Genomic DNA, 15,276 nt, shown 5'->3' with positions numbered 1-15,276 from the left:
CAGTTTATTCCTGGCTCTGCGCTCAGGAATCATTCATTCCTTGGGGTGCTCAGAGGACCCCATGGGATGCCGGGGATCGAACTCAGGTCGCCGTGTGCAAAGCAACTAGCCTATCGGCTGTACTATGCCTCCAGCTGGTATTTTAAAGCTTTTTTGGTTGGGGGGAGCCGCATCCAGCAGTGCTCAGGGTTACTCCTGGCTCTGTGCTCAGGGATCACCAGTGATTGGCAGGGTTCGGGAGACCCTGTGGGATCTGGGGGTCAAACCCCAATCGGCTGTATATAAGGCAAGTTCCCACGTTACTATCTCTCACCCCCGCCCCAGGAAGCATTCCTATATTCTTCAACTGAGTGAGTTTCGTACTTTGCAAAGTAGATCTGGTTCTGTTTGGAGGAGGAGGACACAGGCCAGCAGTGCTCAGGGGTGACCACGTGGTGCTGGGGTGAAACTTAGGGTTTCTGGGACTAGAGCAATAACATGAAAGGGAGGGCACTGGCCTTGCATGCAGCCAAATTAGATTTAATCCCCAGCATCCCATAAGGTCCCCTGAACTCTACCAGGAGTGATCCCTGAGCACAGAGTCAGGAGTAAGCCCTGGGCACTGCCGGGTGTGCCCCCCACCAATAAAATAAAATAAAATAAAATAAAAAGAATCCAGAGTTCCCATATGCAGAGTATATACTCACACCTCTGAGTTTCTAAAAGGATATTTTTCTTTTTGGGGGGGAGGGGAGTGTTGGGGCCACAGCTGGCTATGCTCAGAGCTTACTCCTGGCTCTGTGCTCAGGGATCACTCCTGGTCGGGAGGGACCATATGAGGTGCTGGTGATCGAACCCTGGGTCGGTTGTGTGCAAAGTTAGCTCCTTAACCCCTGTACAATCTCTCTGGCCCCTGAGTTTTGTTTGCGTTTGGAACCACACCTGGCAGGGCCCAGGGAACCAAAAGTGGTGCAGGAGATTGAACCAGGGTCAGCCAGACGCAAACTAAGTGCTATCTTGCTGGCTGTGTTTTGTGCCTTGGGGCCCCACCCAGCGGTGCTCTGTGTCTGAGAGTCACTCCTTGGTGGTGTCAGGGACCAGGCGGTGCCTGGAACGGAACCAGGATGATAAAATGGGTGTCTTAACATCCCAGGGAATAAGGGACCCCCCCCCGGCCCCGCACGGAGCAATTAGGGCTGGAGCACCTGGGTTCCATCCCCGGCACCCCAGAGGGTCCCCCAAGCCCTCCCAGGAATGATCCCTGAGCACAGAGTCAGGAATAAGTCCTGAGCACTGCCGGGTGTGGCCCTCCCAAGCCCCAAACTCTTGCATCCATTTCTGCCCTGCAGGATCTAATTACTTCCTGCAAATGTTCAGACTTAGAAATCCCCTGGAGCATGGGGGGGGGGGGGGGCGGGGGCGAGGGCGAGGGCTGCAATTCTGCACCGCCAATGATTCTGTTCCAGGTACTTTTTGCATTTTCCTGCGCTGTCAGTTCCCCAGTCTCCAAGGAGGGGCTGTCAGCAGTGGGCCGCCAGCAGGGCCCTGGGGAGTCGCTTCCATCCCGGCCAAAGGTCGGGGCCCCGCTGCCGGGCGGGCGGCCAGGAGGAAAGTGGTTTCCACGCTCAGGTTTTCCAAAGCCCAGGACGAGATGCTTGGGGGATGGGGGGGGTGCGGGCGGCAGGGCTGGAGAAGGGGGTGAGTAACTCCCCCTACCCCACCCCCGCTCCAGACCACACTGAAAGGAGCCAAGTTCTTTCTCCCTGGCAGCTGTCCCAGGTCTGGAATTCAGGAACCTGAATCCTCCGTTGCCATGAGAACAATCGGCTTCCGGTTGCTTAGCAACCGGGGTGGGGCGGATCCGGGTGGGCGGGGCCAGGCGGTCAATCTGGGACCACCCCACCTTACACAGAGATATACACACACCCTGGGGTGAGGTCCTGGTTCTGATTCCGGGTTCCTTGAGGGGGGGGGGCGTCTATAATTCCCCTCCCAAACTGTGGCAGAATTGGATGGAACCCTCAAAGATATTTTAGGGGTTTCTTGTTTTCTGCGGGGAGGGATGGAACCCAGGGTCACAGCATGCAGGCCTGAGTACCACCCCCTTGGGACGACCCCCCCCCAGCTCCCCCAGGCTGGCTAGACCCCAAGAAATCAGCGCGGCCGTGAGCCATGGTCGCCGCTGGCGGTGTTTACTCCGATTGGGCAGGGAAGGGACAGCCAGCTCGGGAAGACACCCCCCCCCACACTCCATCCCTGCACCCCGTGAGTCTGCAGATGTTTTCCCAGCAGGGGGTCCCGCACACCCTCATCCTGGGTGCCAGCTCCTTAAGGAAGGAAAATCCACCCACACAATCTTGGGAGTGTCCTAATTCCCCAAACGGGGCCAGCTGAGGAGTTGGCTGGAACCCAACATTCAGTCACACCCAGGGCACCCAGGGGACAGGGCTGGGCCACTAGCCATGATCTTTTTGGGGGGTTTGTCTTGTTTGGGGGACACACCCGGCAATGCTCAGGGCTGACTCCTGGATTTGCATTCAGGGATCACTCCGGGTGGGGTTCAGAGGACTCTAGGGGGTGTCGGGGATCAAACCTGGGTCGGCCGTGTGCAAAGCCAGGGCCTTAACCACTGTACTATTGCTCCAGCCGGGTAAGGGACCTGACTCGGGTCCTTTTATCATTATTGTTATTATTATTATCAGACGGCAAGAGTCTGGCAAACTCCCCGTGGCGTACCCAATATGCCAAATACCAGTAACAATGATGGGTCTCATTCTCCTAACCCTGAACGAGCCTTGAATATGGCACTTTTTAAAATCTCAGGGCTAGGACAAAGGAGACGTTACTGGGGCCTGCTCCAGGCAATCTACGAACAACAGGATGATAGTGATCGTGATATTCTTATTATTATGTTTTTAGGCTACGACTGGAGGTGATCAGGGATTACTCCTACTAGCAGGCTTGGGGGACCCTCTGGGATACCCGGGTCGGCCATGTGCATAGCAAACACCCTCCCCGCTGTCCTATCGCCTGGCTCCCAACTTAGGGGCCCTCATCCACCGCCATCGCCCGTCCCCAAGGGCTTAACACAATCCACTGCAAGAACTTTCTGGAACTATCCGTAAGGTCCGGAGAGAAGGGCTAAGCCTCCCTCCCCCCCCCATCCCTGGCCACTCTGGACTCCACCCCGTGCCTTGATCATGGACATGCATGACCAAGCCCCCGGGGTGGGGGAGGGGCAGGGCTGACAGAGCAGGTTCTGGGGTGGGGGGGGGGAACCCCTACCTTTCATTTCGTCCTCATACACCTTGACGCCCTGGGGGCGTGGCTCCTGGGGGAGCAAAGTCGTACTGGACAGCACCCGGGTTTCCCCGGTCACTTTGTCCTTCTCCACCGTGATTTCCACCGAGTACATGGCTGGTACGACAGGGAGATGTTACCGGGGTCCCTGCCCGGGGGGTTGGGGGGGATTCGCGCCGGGCGGCAGCCAAGCCAGGTGTGTAGGGGGACAGCAGAGCAGAGCCAAAAGCAGGCAGCAAGGGGGGTCCCGGGTGCGGGGGCTGCAGGCCACGCCCCTCCCTCCAGTTCCAGCATTCCCCCCCCCAGCCGCCCCTGGACAGCATTTTTTTTGGGGGGGGGGAGGTTGAGGGGCCACACTGGCAGTCCTCAGGGCTGAGTCCTTGCTCTGCACTCAGGAACTAACTCCTGGTGGTGCTCGGAGAACCCCTAAGGGGTACCATAATTCGAACCCGGGTCAGTTGCGTGCAAGACCAGTGCCCTCCGGGCTGAGTCCCAAGGAGGGGGAGGGCGTGTTCTTACTTTTCCTTCTCGCCGGCACCCCCAAAACACCCCCCTCCTCAGCTACTTCCCAGGAAGAGAGGATGCGAGACAGCGGGGGTCGCTTCCGGGCCAGGGGCTGCCCCCAGGACCCCCAACCTGACGCCCGGATCCCTCTTGGGGTCCTGGGGTGCTCCCAGAGGACTCTATCCGGCCGTGTCTGACCCTTCGCACGTCCACGGGTTTGCCCTTCACGTACGGGAAGCCCCCTACACACACCCACACGGGTGGTCCCAGCGCCTAACGGTCTCTGCGCCCCCAACCCCCCTTGCTCCATCCCCGGCCAAGCGCGGGACTGTTCCCCCCACGGTCGCCAGAGGGCGCGCACGAACCCGGAGTCCGACTCCTGCTCTGCCCCCAGACGCCCTTTGGCGGGGGTCCTGTCTTTGGGCGACCCCCTGGTCCCCCTCTACAGCTGGCCATGCCTGGGCTTCGTCCTGGAAGCCCCCCACTCTGCATGCTGCGCCCCGCTGCGTGCCTGGGGGGTCCTTTTGTATTAGGCTTCAGGTCACGCCTTGGAGGAAACTGCCCCCCCATCCTCTGCGGGTTCCGGAGCTTGGGGTCCCCAGCCCCTCACCCCAGGCTGCACCCCAACAGCCTCCCCGGCCCTTTAAGGAATGAGGGACAGCTGCGGGGGCCGGGGAAGCACGTACCCCCACTTTTCCCACCTCCACCATATCTCTCCTTGGCTGGAAAGTCACATCCTGCCAATTCCCCGGGAAACAGCCCTTTCCCCCCCCCCCATGGACTTCACTTCCTCTGGTGTTTCCTGCCCCTGCCCCCACTCACACCGAGACAGCCTGAATTTGTTCCCCCAGCAGCTTACCCTGATGAGGACAGGCCCACCCCACCCCCTGCAAATTTTTGCTCCCCCTTACACACAACAGAGATAAGCAATTCAGGGGTGCTGGCTGTCCAAGAGGGTGTATGACATGAAGTCCCCCCTCTCCCCGCTTCCTAAAAGCACAAAAGCCCCCAGACCTGACTTGGTTACCCCCAGGGACGGAGAGCTCACTCCCTGGCGCCTGGGAGGAGGCGGGCATGTGCGGGGCGGGAGGCAAGTGCGCACCCCGCGAGGGAGCGTGGAGGAAGGCGGCGGAAGCCGGGGGGCGCCCGGGTTAGCCCCCCCAAAGCCCATGCGTGGCGCCCTTCTTCACTGGGAAGCCGGGCAGAGCCGCGAGCCCCAAGCGTGCCCAGAGCCACGCCCCCTCCCGACCCACCCCCGACCCGACCCCCGACCCACGACCCCCGTGGTGGGACCGAGGGCGGGTGGGCTGGAACCACCCACCTGCCTTCATCCGGTTGGAGCCTTCACCCGTTCGCAAGGGGGTGTTGGAGACCCGCTTCTCTGCGGGGCGGGGGAGGGGAGAGAGATGGTCACGCAGACCCCAAAACCTCCCAGGATCCCCCAGGCCCCTCAGACCCCCAGATCTTCCGAGATTCCTGAACCCCCTCCCCAAATCCCCCAGGACCCCAGATCTTTCTACTTTTTTTTTTTTTTTTGCTTTTTTAAGGGGGGGGTCACACCCGGCGATGCACAGGAGTTACTCCTGGTTCATGCACTCAGGAATTACCCCTGGCGGTGCTCAGGGGACCATATGGGATGCTGGGAATCGAACCCGGGTCCGCCGCGTGCAAGGCAAACGCCCTACCTGCTGTGCTATCGCTCCAGCCCCCAATCCCTCAGAACCCCAGAACTTTCTAGATACTGGACACCCCCACGGTGATTCGACAGCAGGACCCTGCCCTGAGTACACGCTGCTGGGCCCCCTCCACACCCCCAGCATACCCAGATGCCCCCAGCCCTTGGGTCAACCCCCCCCACCTTCCCCCCCATTTATTTCCTGGGGTTCCCCTTGAGAGGCTCGCACGGATTTCTTAAGCTATTAATTTTTAATTCCGCAGCGAGACCAGGAGACTGTCTCCTGGTGAATAATTAACACCAGACAAATCAGTCCCGGCCATGGAGCCACGCTCAGATGTGGGAACAGACACGGGAGGTGTGAGACGGGGGGGGGGGGGGCGGCCACTGCAGCTGCCCAGATGTTCAATACCTGCAGATGTGCAGAGAAACTGCTGTAGTTGGGGGAGGGGGGCATAGCATGGAACCCACACTTTTTTTTTCAGGTCACACCCAGTGATGCACTGGAATTACTCCTGACTCTGCACTCAGGAATTACTCCTGGCGGTGCTCAGGGGACCCTATGGGATGCTGGGAATTGAACCCAGGTCGGCTGCGTGCAAGGCAAACGCCCTCCATGCTGTATTATCGTCCCAGACTTTTTTTTTTCTTTTTTTGGGTCACACCCGGCGATGCACAGGGGTTACTCCTGGCTCTGCACTCAGGAATTACTCCTGGCAGTTGAGAATCGAACCCGGGTCGGCCGCATGCAAGGCAAATGCCCTACCTGCAGTGCTATCGCTCCAGCCCCCAGACTTTTTTGGTTTCGTTTGGGTTTGGGGTCACACCCAGCTCAAGACTCATTCCTGGCACTCCGGGCTCATTCCTGGTGGGGTTCAGGGGCTCCTACGGGATGCCGGGGGGGTAGGGAATCAAACTTTACAGACACGGTGCCGGGGCTCCAGTCCTGGGGGTGCCCCAAATTACCTGGGTCACCCTGTCAGGTACTGGACGGGGCAGGGACAGGGATGGGGGGTGTCAAACCCAGTGGAGCTGGGAATCGAGCCCAGGTTGGTTCTGGCGTCTGCGAGGCAAACACCCTCATCCCTGCACCATCTCTTGTCCCCCCCCCACTCCCCCTCTCCTTTTAGTTTCCCACCCAGCAGTGCTGGAACCAACTCCTGCCTCAGTGCTCACTCCTAGTGGTTATCAGGGACTCTGTAGGTCTGGGGTGGAACTTGTGCCTCTTTTCCAGCCTCCCACCGCCCCCACCGCCCGGTTGCACCCCTACTCCTGATTTTGCTGCTCCTGACTCTGTCCTTAATCTCCATCATGTGTGAGACCCTCTTGATTTTGTCTGATTTCCCAGGAAAATGTGACTTGGACCCCCACCCCCAAAACAGTCACTCAGAGTCTGCAGACAAAGGGGCCAGGGACGGCTGGCCAGGCACCCCCGCATGCCCTGAGTCCTGGGGTCCGCCTGCGACCTGGGACAGACACGTGCAGCTGAGCCCCCTATGGGGTGGGGGCTGCAAGTTCAGAGCGAGGAGGGGAGGGGCCAGGAGGCGAGCGAGCCGGGACGCAGCCTGCCACCCCCGGCCCTGCCACCAGAGGGCGCCCACCCCGGCCGACCTACCTTTGGGCGTGCCCGCGGGAGTCTGCAAGAAACAAGACGGACAGTTAGGGGTGCCTGGGGCCCCTCTAAGACCCCGGTTCCCTCCCTGTGCACCAGGGTCCCCCTCCACTGACCTGGGACACCCTTCATGCTCAGAAGCCCCAGGGCAGAGCCCACCCCGCCTCACGGACACAGCCCCCCAGAAAACCTCTCCCAGATTTCATCTGTTTTATTTTGTTTGTTTTCTGCTTTTTGGATCACGCCTGGCGATGCTCAGGGGTTTCTCCTGGCTCTGCATTCAGGAATTACCCCTGGCGGTGTTCAGGGGACGCTATGGGATGCTGGGAATCGAACCCGGGTTGGCCGCATGCAAGGCAAACGCCCTCCCCGCTGTGCTATCGCTCCAGCCCCTCTTTTTTTTTTTTTTTTCGCTTTTTGGGTCACACCCAGTGATACTCAAGGGTTACTCCTGGCTTATGCACTCAGGAATTGCTCCTGGTGGTGCTCAGGGGACCATATGGGATGCTGGGAATCGAACCTGGGTCGGCTGCGTGCAAGGCAAACGCCCTACCTGCTGTGCTATTGCTCCAGCCCCCAGATTTCATCTGGACCCATGTTGGCTCAACCCCTGGCCTGCTGAAGGCGGCTCCCTCACCCCCACCCAAGGGCAGGGCTCATGCCACATACACAACTGGGGTTTCTCAGGTCAGAGCCTGGAGACAGAACTCCTACTCAACCTTCAAAACCCACCTCCTCCTCCAGGAAGCCTCCCTGCCACGCCACCCCACCTCACTCGGTGACAACCCCACAGCCTGGGACTTCCCTCCCCAGCCCCACTATCCATCCATCCTCCCACCCCTGCAAGACTGGGGGAAGGGCAGGGAGAAAGTGGACCCCTCCCAGCCCCAACAGCCCTCAGGGTATTTGCAGAGCCCCCAGACCCCTCTGCCCACCAGGGAGGGTCCCGCCAGCCTCTCAGCTTCACCCCAATTCTGCTTCTGCTCCTCATCTCTTGGGGGAGCCCCTTCCTGTCCAGAGGGGGGTGCAGGTGCACCCCGGAACCACCAGGGTCCAAGGAAAGGAAGAATAAAGAGGACTGAGGCCGCCCTGCAGGGGGGCCATAGCAATAGCAAAGTGGGAGGGCGCTGGCCCTGCATGCGGCTGACACAGCTTCCCAGGTTCCATCCCTGGCATCCCATGGGGTTCCCTGCCCGAGTACTGCTGGCCGTGACTCCCACCCCCACCCAAAAAGTCACCCTGCGTGGCTTTCTGTTCCTTTTGTTTGGGGGCCCCACCTGGCGATGCTCAGGGCTCCCTCCCAGCTGGGCTCAGGGGACCCTATGGGATGTTGGGGATTGAACCCCGGGCCGGCTGTGTGCAAGGCAAATGCTCTCCCCGCTGTGTTATATCTCTCCAGTACTGGCTTCCCTTATTTTTTTAGATTCTTTTAATATTTTTTTGCTTTTTGGGTCACACCCAGCGATGCTCAGGGGTTCCTCCTGGCTCTGCACTCAGGAATCACTCCTGGCGGTGTTTGGGGGACCCTATGGGATGCTGGGAATCGAACCCGGGTCGGCCGCGTGCAAGGCAAACGCCCTACCCGCTGTGCTATCGCTCCAGCCCCAGGTTCTTTTTTGGGGAGGGAGGGTGAGCTCTCTCGAGGTGCTGGCGGCCAACAGGGATACATTCAGAGTGCTCAGGGCAAGTACGCAGTGCCAGGGATGGAACCCGGAGCCCCACGCATGTCCGGAGCACGCTCCCCTTGGTGGGGGAAGCGGGGCTCCCAGAGAGATGCAGTGGCCGCCACCCCCTGCCCCCAATTTCTTTTTCTTTTTGGGTCACACCCGGTGATGCTCAGGGGTTCCTCCTGGCTCTGCACTCAGGAATGACTCCTGGCAGTGCTCGGGGGACCACATGGGATGCTGGGAATCGAACCCGGGTCGGCCGAGAGCAAGGCAGATGCCCTCCCCCACCCCATCCCAATTCTAACATTGCTGGCGCCCCCCACCCCCAACCAGGGCACCCCGCCCCTCCCTACCTGTTGAGAATTCACCATCTTCTCTGTGTCCTTGGCAGGGCTGGGGGCTGCCCGGGTCGGGCTGGGGGCGGCCGTGTTCTCCTTGGGGGTGGCAGCCGGGGCCACGTCTCCGTTCTCCAGCACCTCAATCTCCTTCTCCAGCCTGGGGAGGGGGCACGGCAGGGACCCCTTTTACGGGGGGGGCCTGGATTCTGGGCGCGTGGGAGCCCCAGGAGAGTAGGTCTCCGCTCTCACCCACCCACAGACGGAGCACTGGCATGGGTTGGCGGGAGCAGGATGAGGCCGGGGGTGGGGGGGGGGGTCTGGGGCGCCTCTGGGCAGGGCCACAGCCTGGTCGCCGCCGCCTCCGCCTCCTTTTTTTTTTTTCCCCACTCACTTCTGTTTATTTTCACAGGCAGCATTATCTCTCCGGGGAAATTGGAAAACCCGTGTCATTTTCCGAGTATCAAAGATCAAGGCACAAAATAAGCACCGTGAAAACAACACAGGCTATGAAACCCACAGGCTGTCACCGCCCGGGCAGCGGGTAGCTGAACCCTCCTCAGCGTGAGGCTGGTGGGGGGTGGGGCGGGCTTCTGGTGCTCCTGGGTGTGTGTGGGGGCGGGGAGGGGAGTGTGATAGAGAGAGAGGGGGGAGGGGGCTGACAAAGGGAGCCCTGGGCAGCAGGCTGGACATAGGTGAGGTAGCCTGGCTTCCCTGACTCAGCCTGGAGGGCTCCCTGGAGGTGGTGTCCAGGTAAGAGCACTGTGGACTCCTGGGTCAGCTGCTATGGAGTGGGAAGAAAGACCAGACGCCTAGAACCACTGGAATTTGTGTCAGACACAGCAGGGCATAGACCCGACCCCTCACCTCTGTCTGAACCTGGGCACCCATGGCCTCTCCACTTTTTTTTTTTTTTGCTTTTTTTGGGTCACACCCAGCGATGCTCAGGGTCACTCCTGGCTCTGCACTCAGGAATCACTCCTGGCAGTGCTTGGGGGACCATATGGGATGCCGAGGATCGAACCCGGGTCGGCCGCATGCAAGGCGAACACCCTACCCGCTGTGCTATTGCTCCGGCCCCAGCCTCTCCACTTTTTTGTTGTTGCTGTTTGGGAATTTTTTTGAGCCATATCTGGTGGGACTCAGGGATGACTCCTGCCTCTGTGCTCAGGGACCACTCCTGGTGGGCTCAGGGTATGGTATCGGGATCAAACCCTGGACATCTGGGTGCAAGGCCAGCCCCGTCTCCATTTTCTGCCGATCTGAGCAGGGCCCTTGTGTTCCCCTTGCAGGGCTGGGCACTGTGGTGTCCAGCGGGGCCATGGCCAGTTGCTGGGGTGCCCGCTCAGGCCTCCCCCACTCTAGGGCACCTCGCAAACTCAGCTTGTCACTTTCCTACAGGGACGCTGGGCCTCCTGCCTGGCCGGAAACCCGGACCTTTTGTCCCGGGGCTGGGGGGTGGGGACGGTCACTCTCTGGGCCTGCCCCAGCGCCCCCTCCCCCCCAGTTTCCTGCCGTCCAGCTGCCTGTGCCCTTGTGTCTTTCATTAGAAAAATCTCACCCTTTGGGCCGGTGCCAGGAAGCACCCGGGAGTGTGTGTGTGTGTTTGTGTGTGTGTGTGTGTGTATGGGGGGGGGTTCAGGACAGCAGCTCTGGTCCCACCCCTCCCATACCTGCTCTGAAATGCAGGAGGGGGGAATTGGGGACCTCCCTTGGGCCCCTCCTGGCTTCCCTGGCTCAGACTGGAGGGCTTCCTGGAGGTGGTGTCAGACAGCATCCAGGCTACCCTCGGCAGGGTCCCCCTCCTTCTGTCTCCTGTCACCTCCCTGCCCCTGTGACCAGGGACTCAGATCCGATCCCCACCTGACACACTCTTTCTTTCTTTCTTTTTACTTTTGTTTTTTTTCCATTCTTCTTTATTTCTTTCTTCCTTCCTTTCTTTTTTCTTCCTTCCTTTCTTTTCTTTCTCTCTCTCTCTCTTTTGTTTTTGTTTGTTTGTTTTGGGTCCACACCCAGCAGTGCTCAGGCTCTGGGCTCAGAGATCATTCCTGGTGGCTGTGGGGACCATATTTGGGGATAGAACCCTGATTGGCCATATGAAAAGCAAATGTCCTCCCACTGTGCTGTCTCTCTGGACCCTCTTTTTTTTTTTTACCTTTTTGGATCACATCAGCGATGCACAGGGGTTACTCCTCCTGGCTCTGCACTCAGGAATTACCCCTGGCGGTGCTCAGGGGACCCTATGGGATGCTGGGAATCGAACCCGGGTTGACCGCGTGCAAGGCAAGCGCCCTACCTGCTATGCTACTGCTCAAGCCCACTGGCCCCTCTTTTTACTTTTTTTCGGGGAAAGGGCCACACTTGGCGGTGCTCAGGGCTGACTCCTGGCTCTGTGCTCAGGAATCCCTCCCGGTGGGGCTCAGGGGCCTAGATGCGATGCCAGGGATCGAACCCGGGGCCACCGCGTGCGGCCCCTCCCCCATTTCCGGTCACTCACCTGCAGATGGAGCCCTCCAGCAGCTTCGCCTTCTGCTCATCCTCCTGCATCTGTTTGCGCATGTCCGAGTCCCCATCTGTGGTGGACGGCGGGGTCCCCTCCAGCAGCCAACGCTCCCGCAGCGCCTTGGACTGGACAGAGCAAAGGGGGCCCCTGTGGGCGCGGCGGAAGGGGCGCGTCCAGGGCAAGGTCCAGGGCTAGACTGGGTTGGGTTTCCCCCCACCCCCCGGAAGACCCTTTTGTTTTAATACTTTTTTTTTTTTTTTGCTTTTTGGGTCACACCTGGCGATGCACAAGGGTTATTCCTGGCTCTGCACTCAGGAGTTACTCCTGGCGGTGCTCAGGGGACCCTATGGGATGCTGGGAATCGAACCCGGGTCGGCCGCGTGCAAGGCAAACGCCCAACCCGCTGTGCTATCGCTCCAGCCCCACAAAGCCTCTTTGTTGTTGTTGTTGTTGTTTTTTAATCTGGGGGTGGGTGGGGGTCTTGGACCACCGTTGTGGGCTCAGGGCTAGTCCTGGCTCTGTGCTCAGCAGTGACCCCTAGTGGTGCTCAGGGGAACATACACGGTGCTGGGGAATCCAACCAAGGTTGGCCAGGGACGAGGAGCCGGTCCCCCTGTCCAGTCCCCCCCCCCCCCCCCGAACCTGCATTCCTTATTTTTCGGGGTGGGGAAAGGGTGTTGGGCGGGCCACATCCGGCTGTGTTCAGGGATGACTCCTGGCTCTGTGCTCACTCCTGGCGGTGCTCGAGGGACCCTATGGGGTGCCGGGGAATCAAACCCGGGTCCCCGACTTGCAAGGCGAGCGCCCTCCCTCGCTGCGCTACGGGCCCAGCCTCCCTGGCGCGGTGGCTTTGGCATGATTTGGCATGAAATTGCTGGTCTTGGCGCTCTCAGACTCCTCTGACGGGAGCTGAGCCTCGGCTGCGCCTCCCAGCCCGGGTCCCTGAGTCCCCGGCCCGCAGCGCCCAGCCCGGTCCAGCCCCGCTCTGACCTTCAGATGCTGCAGCCGCCGCCGGTCCTCGTCCAGCTGCCGCCGCTTGTTCTCAATCTCCGCCTGCCGCTTCCGCTTCTCCTGGGGGAAGACAAGAGCTTGGGGTCCGCCACCTATACCCAGTGTGGTCCAAGAGAACCCCCCCTTTTTTTTTTTGCTTTTTGGACCATACCCATGGATGCTCAGGGGTCACTCCTGGCTCTGCACTCAGGAATTACTCCTGCGGTGCTTGGGGGACCATATGGGATGCTGGGAATCGAACCTGGGTTGGCTACGGGCAAGGCAAATGCCCTCCCCACTGTGCTATCGCTCCAGCCTTCGAGAACCCCTCTTTTCTGTTTCCTCCCTCCTCCCTCCCTCCCTCCCTCCCTCCCTCCCTCCCTTCTTTCCTTCCTTTCTTCCTTCCTTCCTTCCTTCCTTCCTCCCTTCCTCCCTTCCTCCCTTCCTTCCTTCCTTCCTTCCTTCCTTCCTTCCTTCCTTCCTTCCGTCCTTCCCTTCATTTTTGGGTCACACCTAGCAGTGCTCAGGGCTTCCTCCTGGCTCTGTGCTCAGGGATCACTTCTAGGAGTGCTCAGGGGACCTTGCGGGATGCCGGGGATCGAACTGTGGTTGGCAGCACGCAAGGCAAGTGCCCTCCCTGCTGTACGACCACTCCAGTCCCTGTTTCCTGTTTTTTTCACTTTTTATTTTTTGAAGTGGGGGGCTACACCCAGCAATGCTCAGGGCTCACTCTTGGCTCTGCGCTCAGGGATCACTCCTGATGGATCTGGAGGGACCCTCTGGGATGCCAGGAATAAAACTGGGTCAGCTGCTTGCAAGGCAAGCGTTCTTCCCACTGTACTATCACTCTGGTTTCTGTTTTCTTTTTTTTTTTCTTTTTGGGTCACACCCAGTGATGCACAGGGGTTACTCCTGGCTCATTTATGCACTCAGGAATTACTCCTGGCAGTGCTCGGGGGACCCTATGGAATGCTGGGAATCAAACCCAGGTCGGCTGCGTGCAAGGCAAACGCCCTACCTGCTGTGCTATCGCTCTGGCCCCTGGTTCTTGATTTTTTTTTCTTTTAATTTCCTTTTTCTGTGCAATGTTGGGACTCTAACCCAGGGACTCGCACATGGGGCAGACACGCCAGCTGCTTCTGTTACTAGTACTCAGAGAAACCTCAATTTCCAGCCTGGCCAGCGCCCAAATTTGCCCCCGTGTCACCCCTAAGTGCCCTGACCTGCCCTCTGTCTATTCTAAGCTACCCCTCACCTGCCCACCCGACCCCCATCAGCATCCCCTGCCTGCATCCCGTCGAAGAGAATATCCTGGAGCCCCACCCCTTCCCCAGGGACTTCGGGGCTCAGAGCAGCTGAGGCAGGGGCCAGCCTGTGTCCCCCACATGCAAATCTCAGTTTCCCTGCTGGCATAGGATAACAGAAGGGCACAGTCTGCCCAATGGGCGGACAGGGGGGCTTCCAGATTTTCCAATGTGGGGAGACCCTCCCCACTGGGATGCATTTGGATTTCCTGGGAAGGAATTGGCTCCTTGACACTGGAGCTGAGTCTCAGGGGTTGTGGGGGGACCCCAGATCTCAGGCGTTGGGGGGAATGACTCACCGCAATGGCCTGCAGCCGCTCCTGCTGTGACGTGGTTTCTGCCACCAGGACCCTGTGGGGCGGAGGACAGGCCGGGTCAGGGCGGGGCACAGGACCCCCACCCATCTCAGAGTCCACATCCGGGACACGTGCTGTGCCTACAGGCACCCTGAGTTCGATCCCCAACACTGCAGGAAGTGACCCTCAAACACTGAGGGGACAGAAGCCCCCAAACCCACCAAATAAAGAAATGGCACCTGGGAGGCTGGAGCGATAGCACAGCAGGTAGGGCGTTTGCCTTGAACATGGTCGAACTGGGTTCGATTCCCAGCATCCCATAGGGTCCCCCGAGCACTGCCAGGAGTGATTCCTGAGTGCATGAGCGAGGAATAACCCCTATGCATCGTTGGGTGTGACCCAAAAAAATCACTATCACCCCATTGTTCATCGATTTGCTAGAGCGGGCACCAGTAACATCTCCATTCATTCCTGTCACGTGCTAGTGTAGCCTGATGGCATATTGGGGGCTCTTTCAGGGTCAGGGGAATGAGGGCCATCATTGTTACTGTTTTTGGCCAAAACTAAAAATTAAATTAAAAATTAAAAAATTAAAAACTTGGGCTGGAGAGATAGCACAGCAGGTAGGGCGTTTGCCTTGCACGCGGCCGACCCGGGTTCGATTCCCAGCATCCCATGGGGTCCCCCAAGCACCACCAGGGGTAATTCCTGAGTGCAGAGCCAGGAGTAACCCCTGTGCATCGCTGGGTGTGATCCAAAAAGGAAAAAAAAAAAGAAGGGGTCACTTGGGACCATGGTGGCACTCAGGGTCCCAGGGCCGGGAGAGGCTAGGGAACCCCCACTGAGCACCTCCTGTCCCCTCCAGGAGCACGGACTGGCTCGTGTACCTCAAGAGGCCACAGAAGGGGTTGGAGTGATTGCACGCAGCCGACCCAGGTTCGATTCCTGGCATCCCATATGGGCCCCTGAGCACCGCCAGGAGTAATTCCTGAGTGAAGAGCCAGGAGTAACCCCTGAGCATTGCTGGGTGTGACCCAAAAAGCAAAAATAAATAAATAAATAAAAATTAAAAACTTAAAATAATAATAATAAAAAAAGAAATGGCACCTGA

General features: G+C 59.3%; 1 protein-coding gene across 2 annotated transcripts in view; it reads right to left on the bottom strand.

Annotated features, from left to right (window-relative positions):
- Window positions 1–15,276, bottom strand: part of PALM (paralemmin) — a 32,900-nt gene that overhangs the window by 1,400 nt on the left and 16,224 nt on the right. For both annotated transcript variants that reach the window (XM_056112864.1, XM_056112865.1), the window contains exons 2-8: window positions 14,169–14,220; window positions 12,566–12,646; window positions 11,570–11,700; window positions 9,091–9,232; window positions 7,074–7,095; window positions 5,105–5,164; window positions 3,265–3,396 (exon numbers count right to left, since the gene is read on the bottom strand). In XM_056112864.1, the coding sequence (XP_055968839.1) occupies window positions 3,265–3,396; window positions 5,105–5,164; window positions 7,074–7,095; window positions 9,091–9,232; window positions 11,570–11,700; window positions 12,566–12,646; window positions 14,169–14,220 (620 nt within the window). The remainder of the gene's footprint in view (window positions 1–3,264; window positions 3,397–5,104; window positions 5,165–7,073; window positions 7,096–9,090; window positions 9,233–11,569; window positions 11,701–12,565; window positions 12,647–14,168; window positions 14,221–15,276) is intronic.

This window comes from Sorex fumeus, unplaced genomic scaffold, assembly GCF_029834395.1.
Source record: "Sorex fumeus unplaced genomic scaffold, SorFum_2.1 ptg000019l, whole genome shotgun sequence".
Taxonomy (NCBI): domain Eukaryota; kingdom Metazoa; phylum Chordata; class Mammalia; order Eulipotyphla; family Soricidae; genus Sorex; species Sorex fumeus.
Note: the sequence above shows the minus strand (reverse complement) of the source record. Positions and strands in the feature narration are given on the sequence as shown.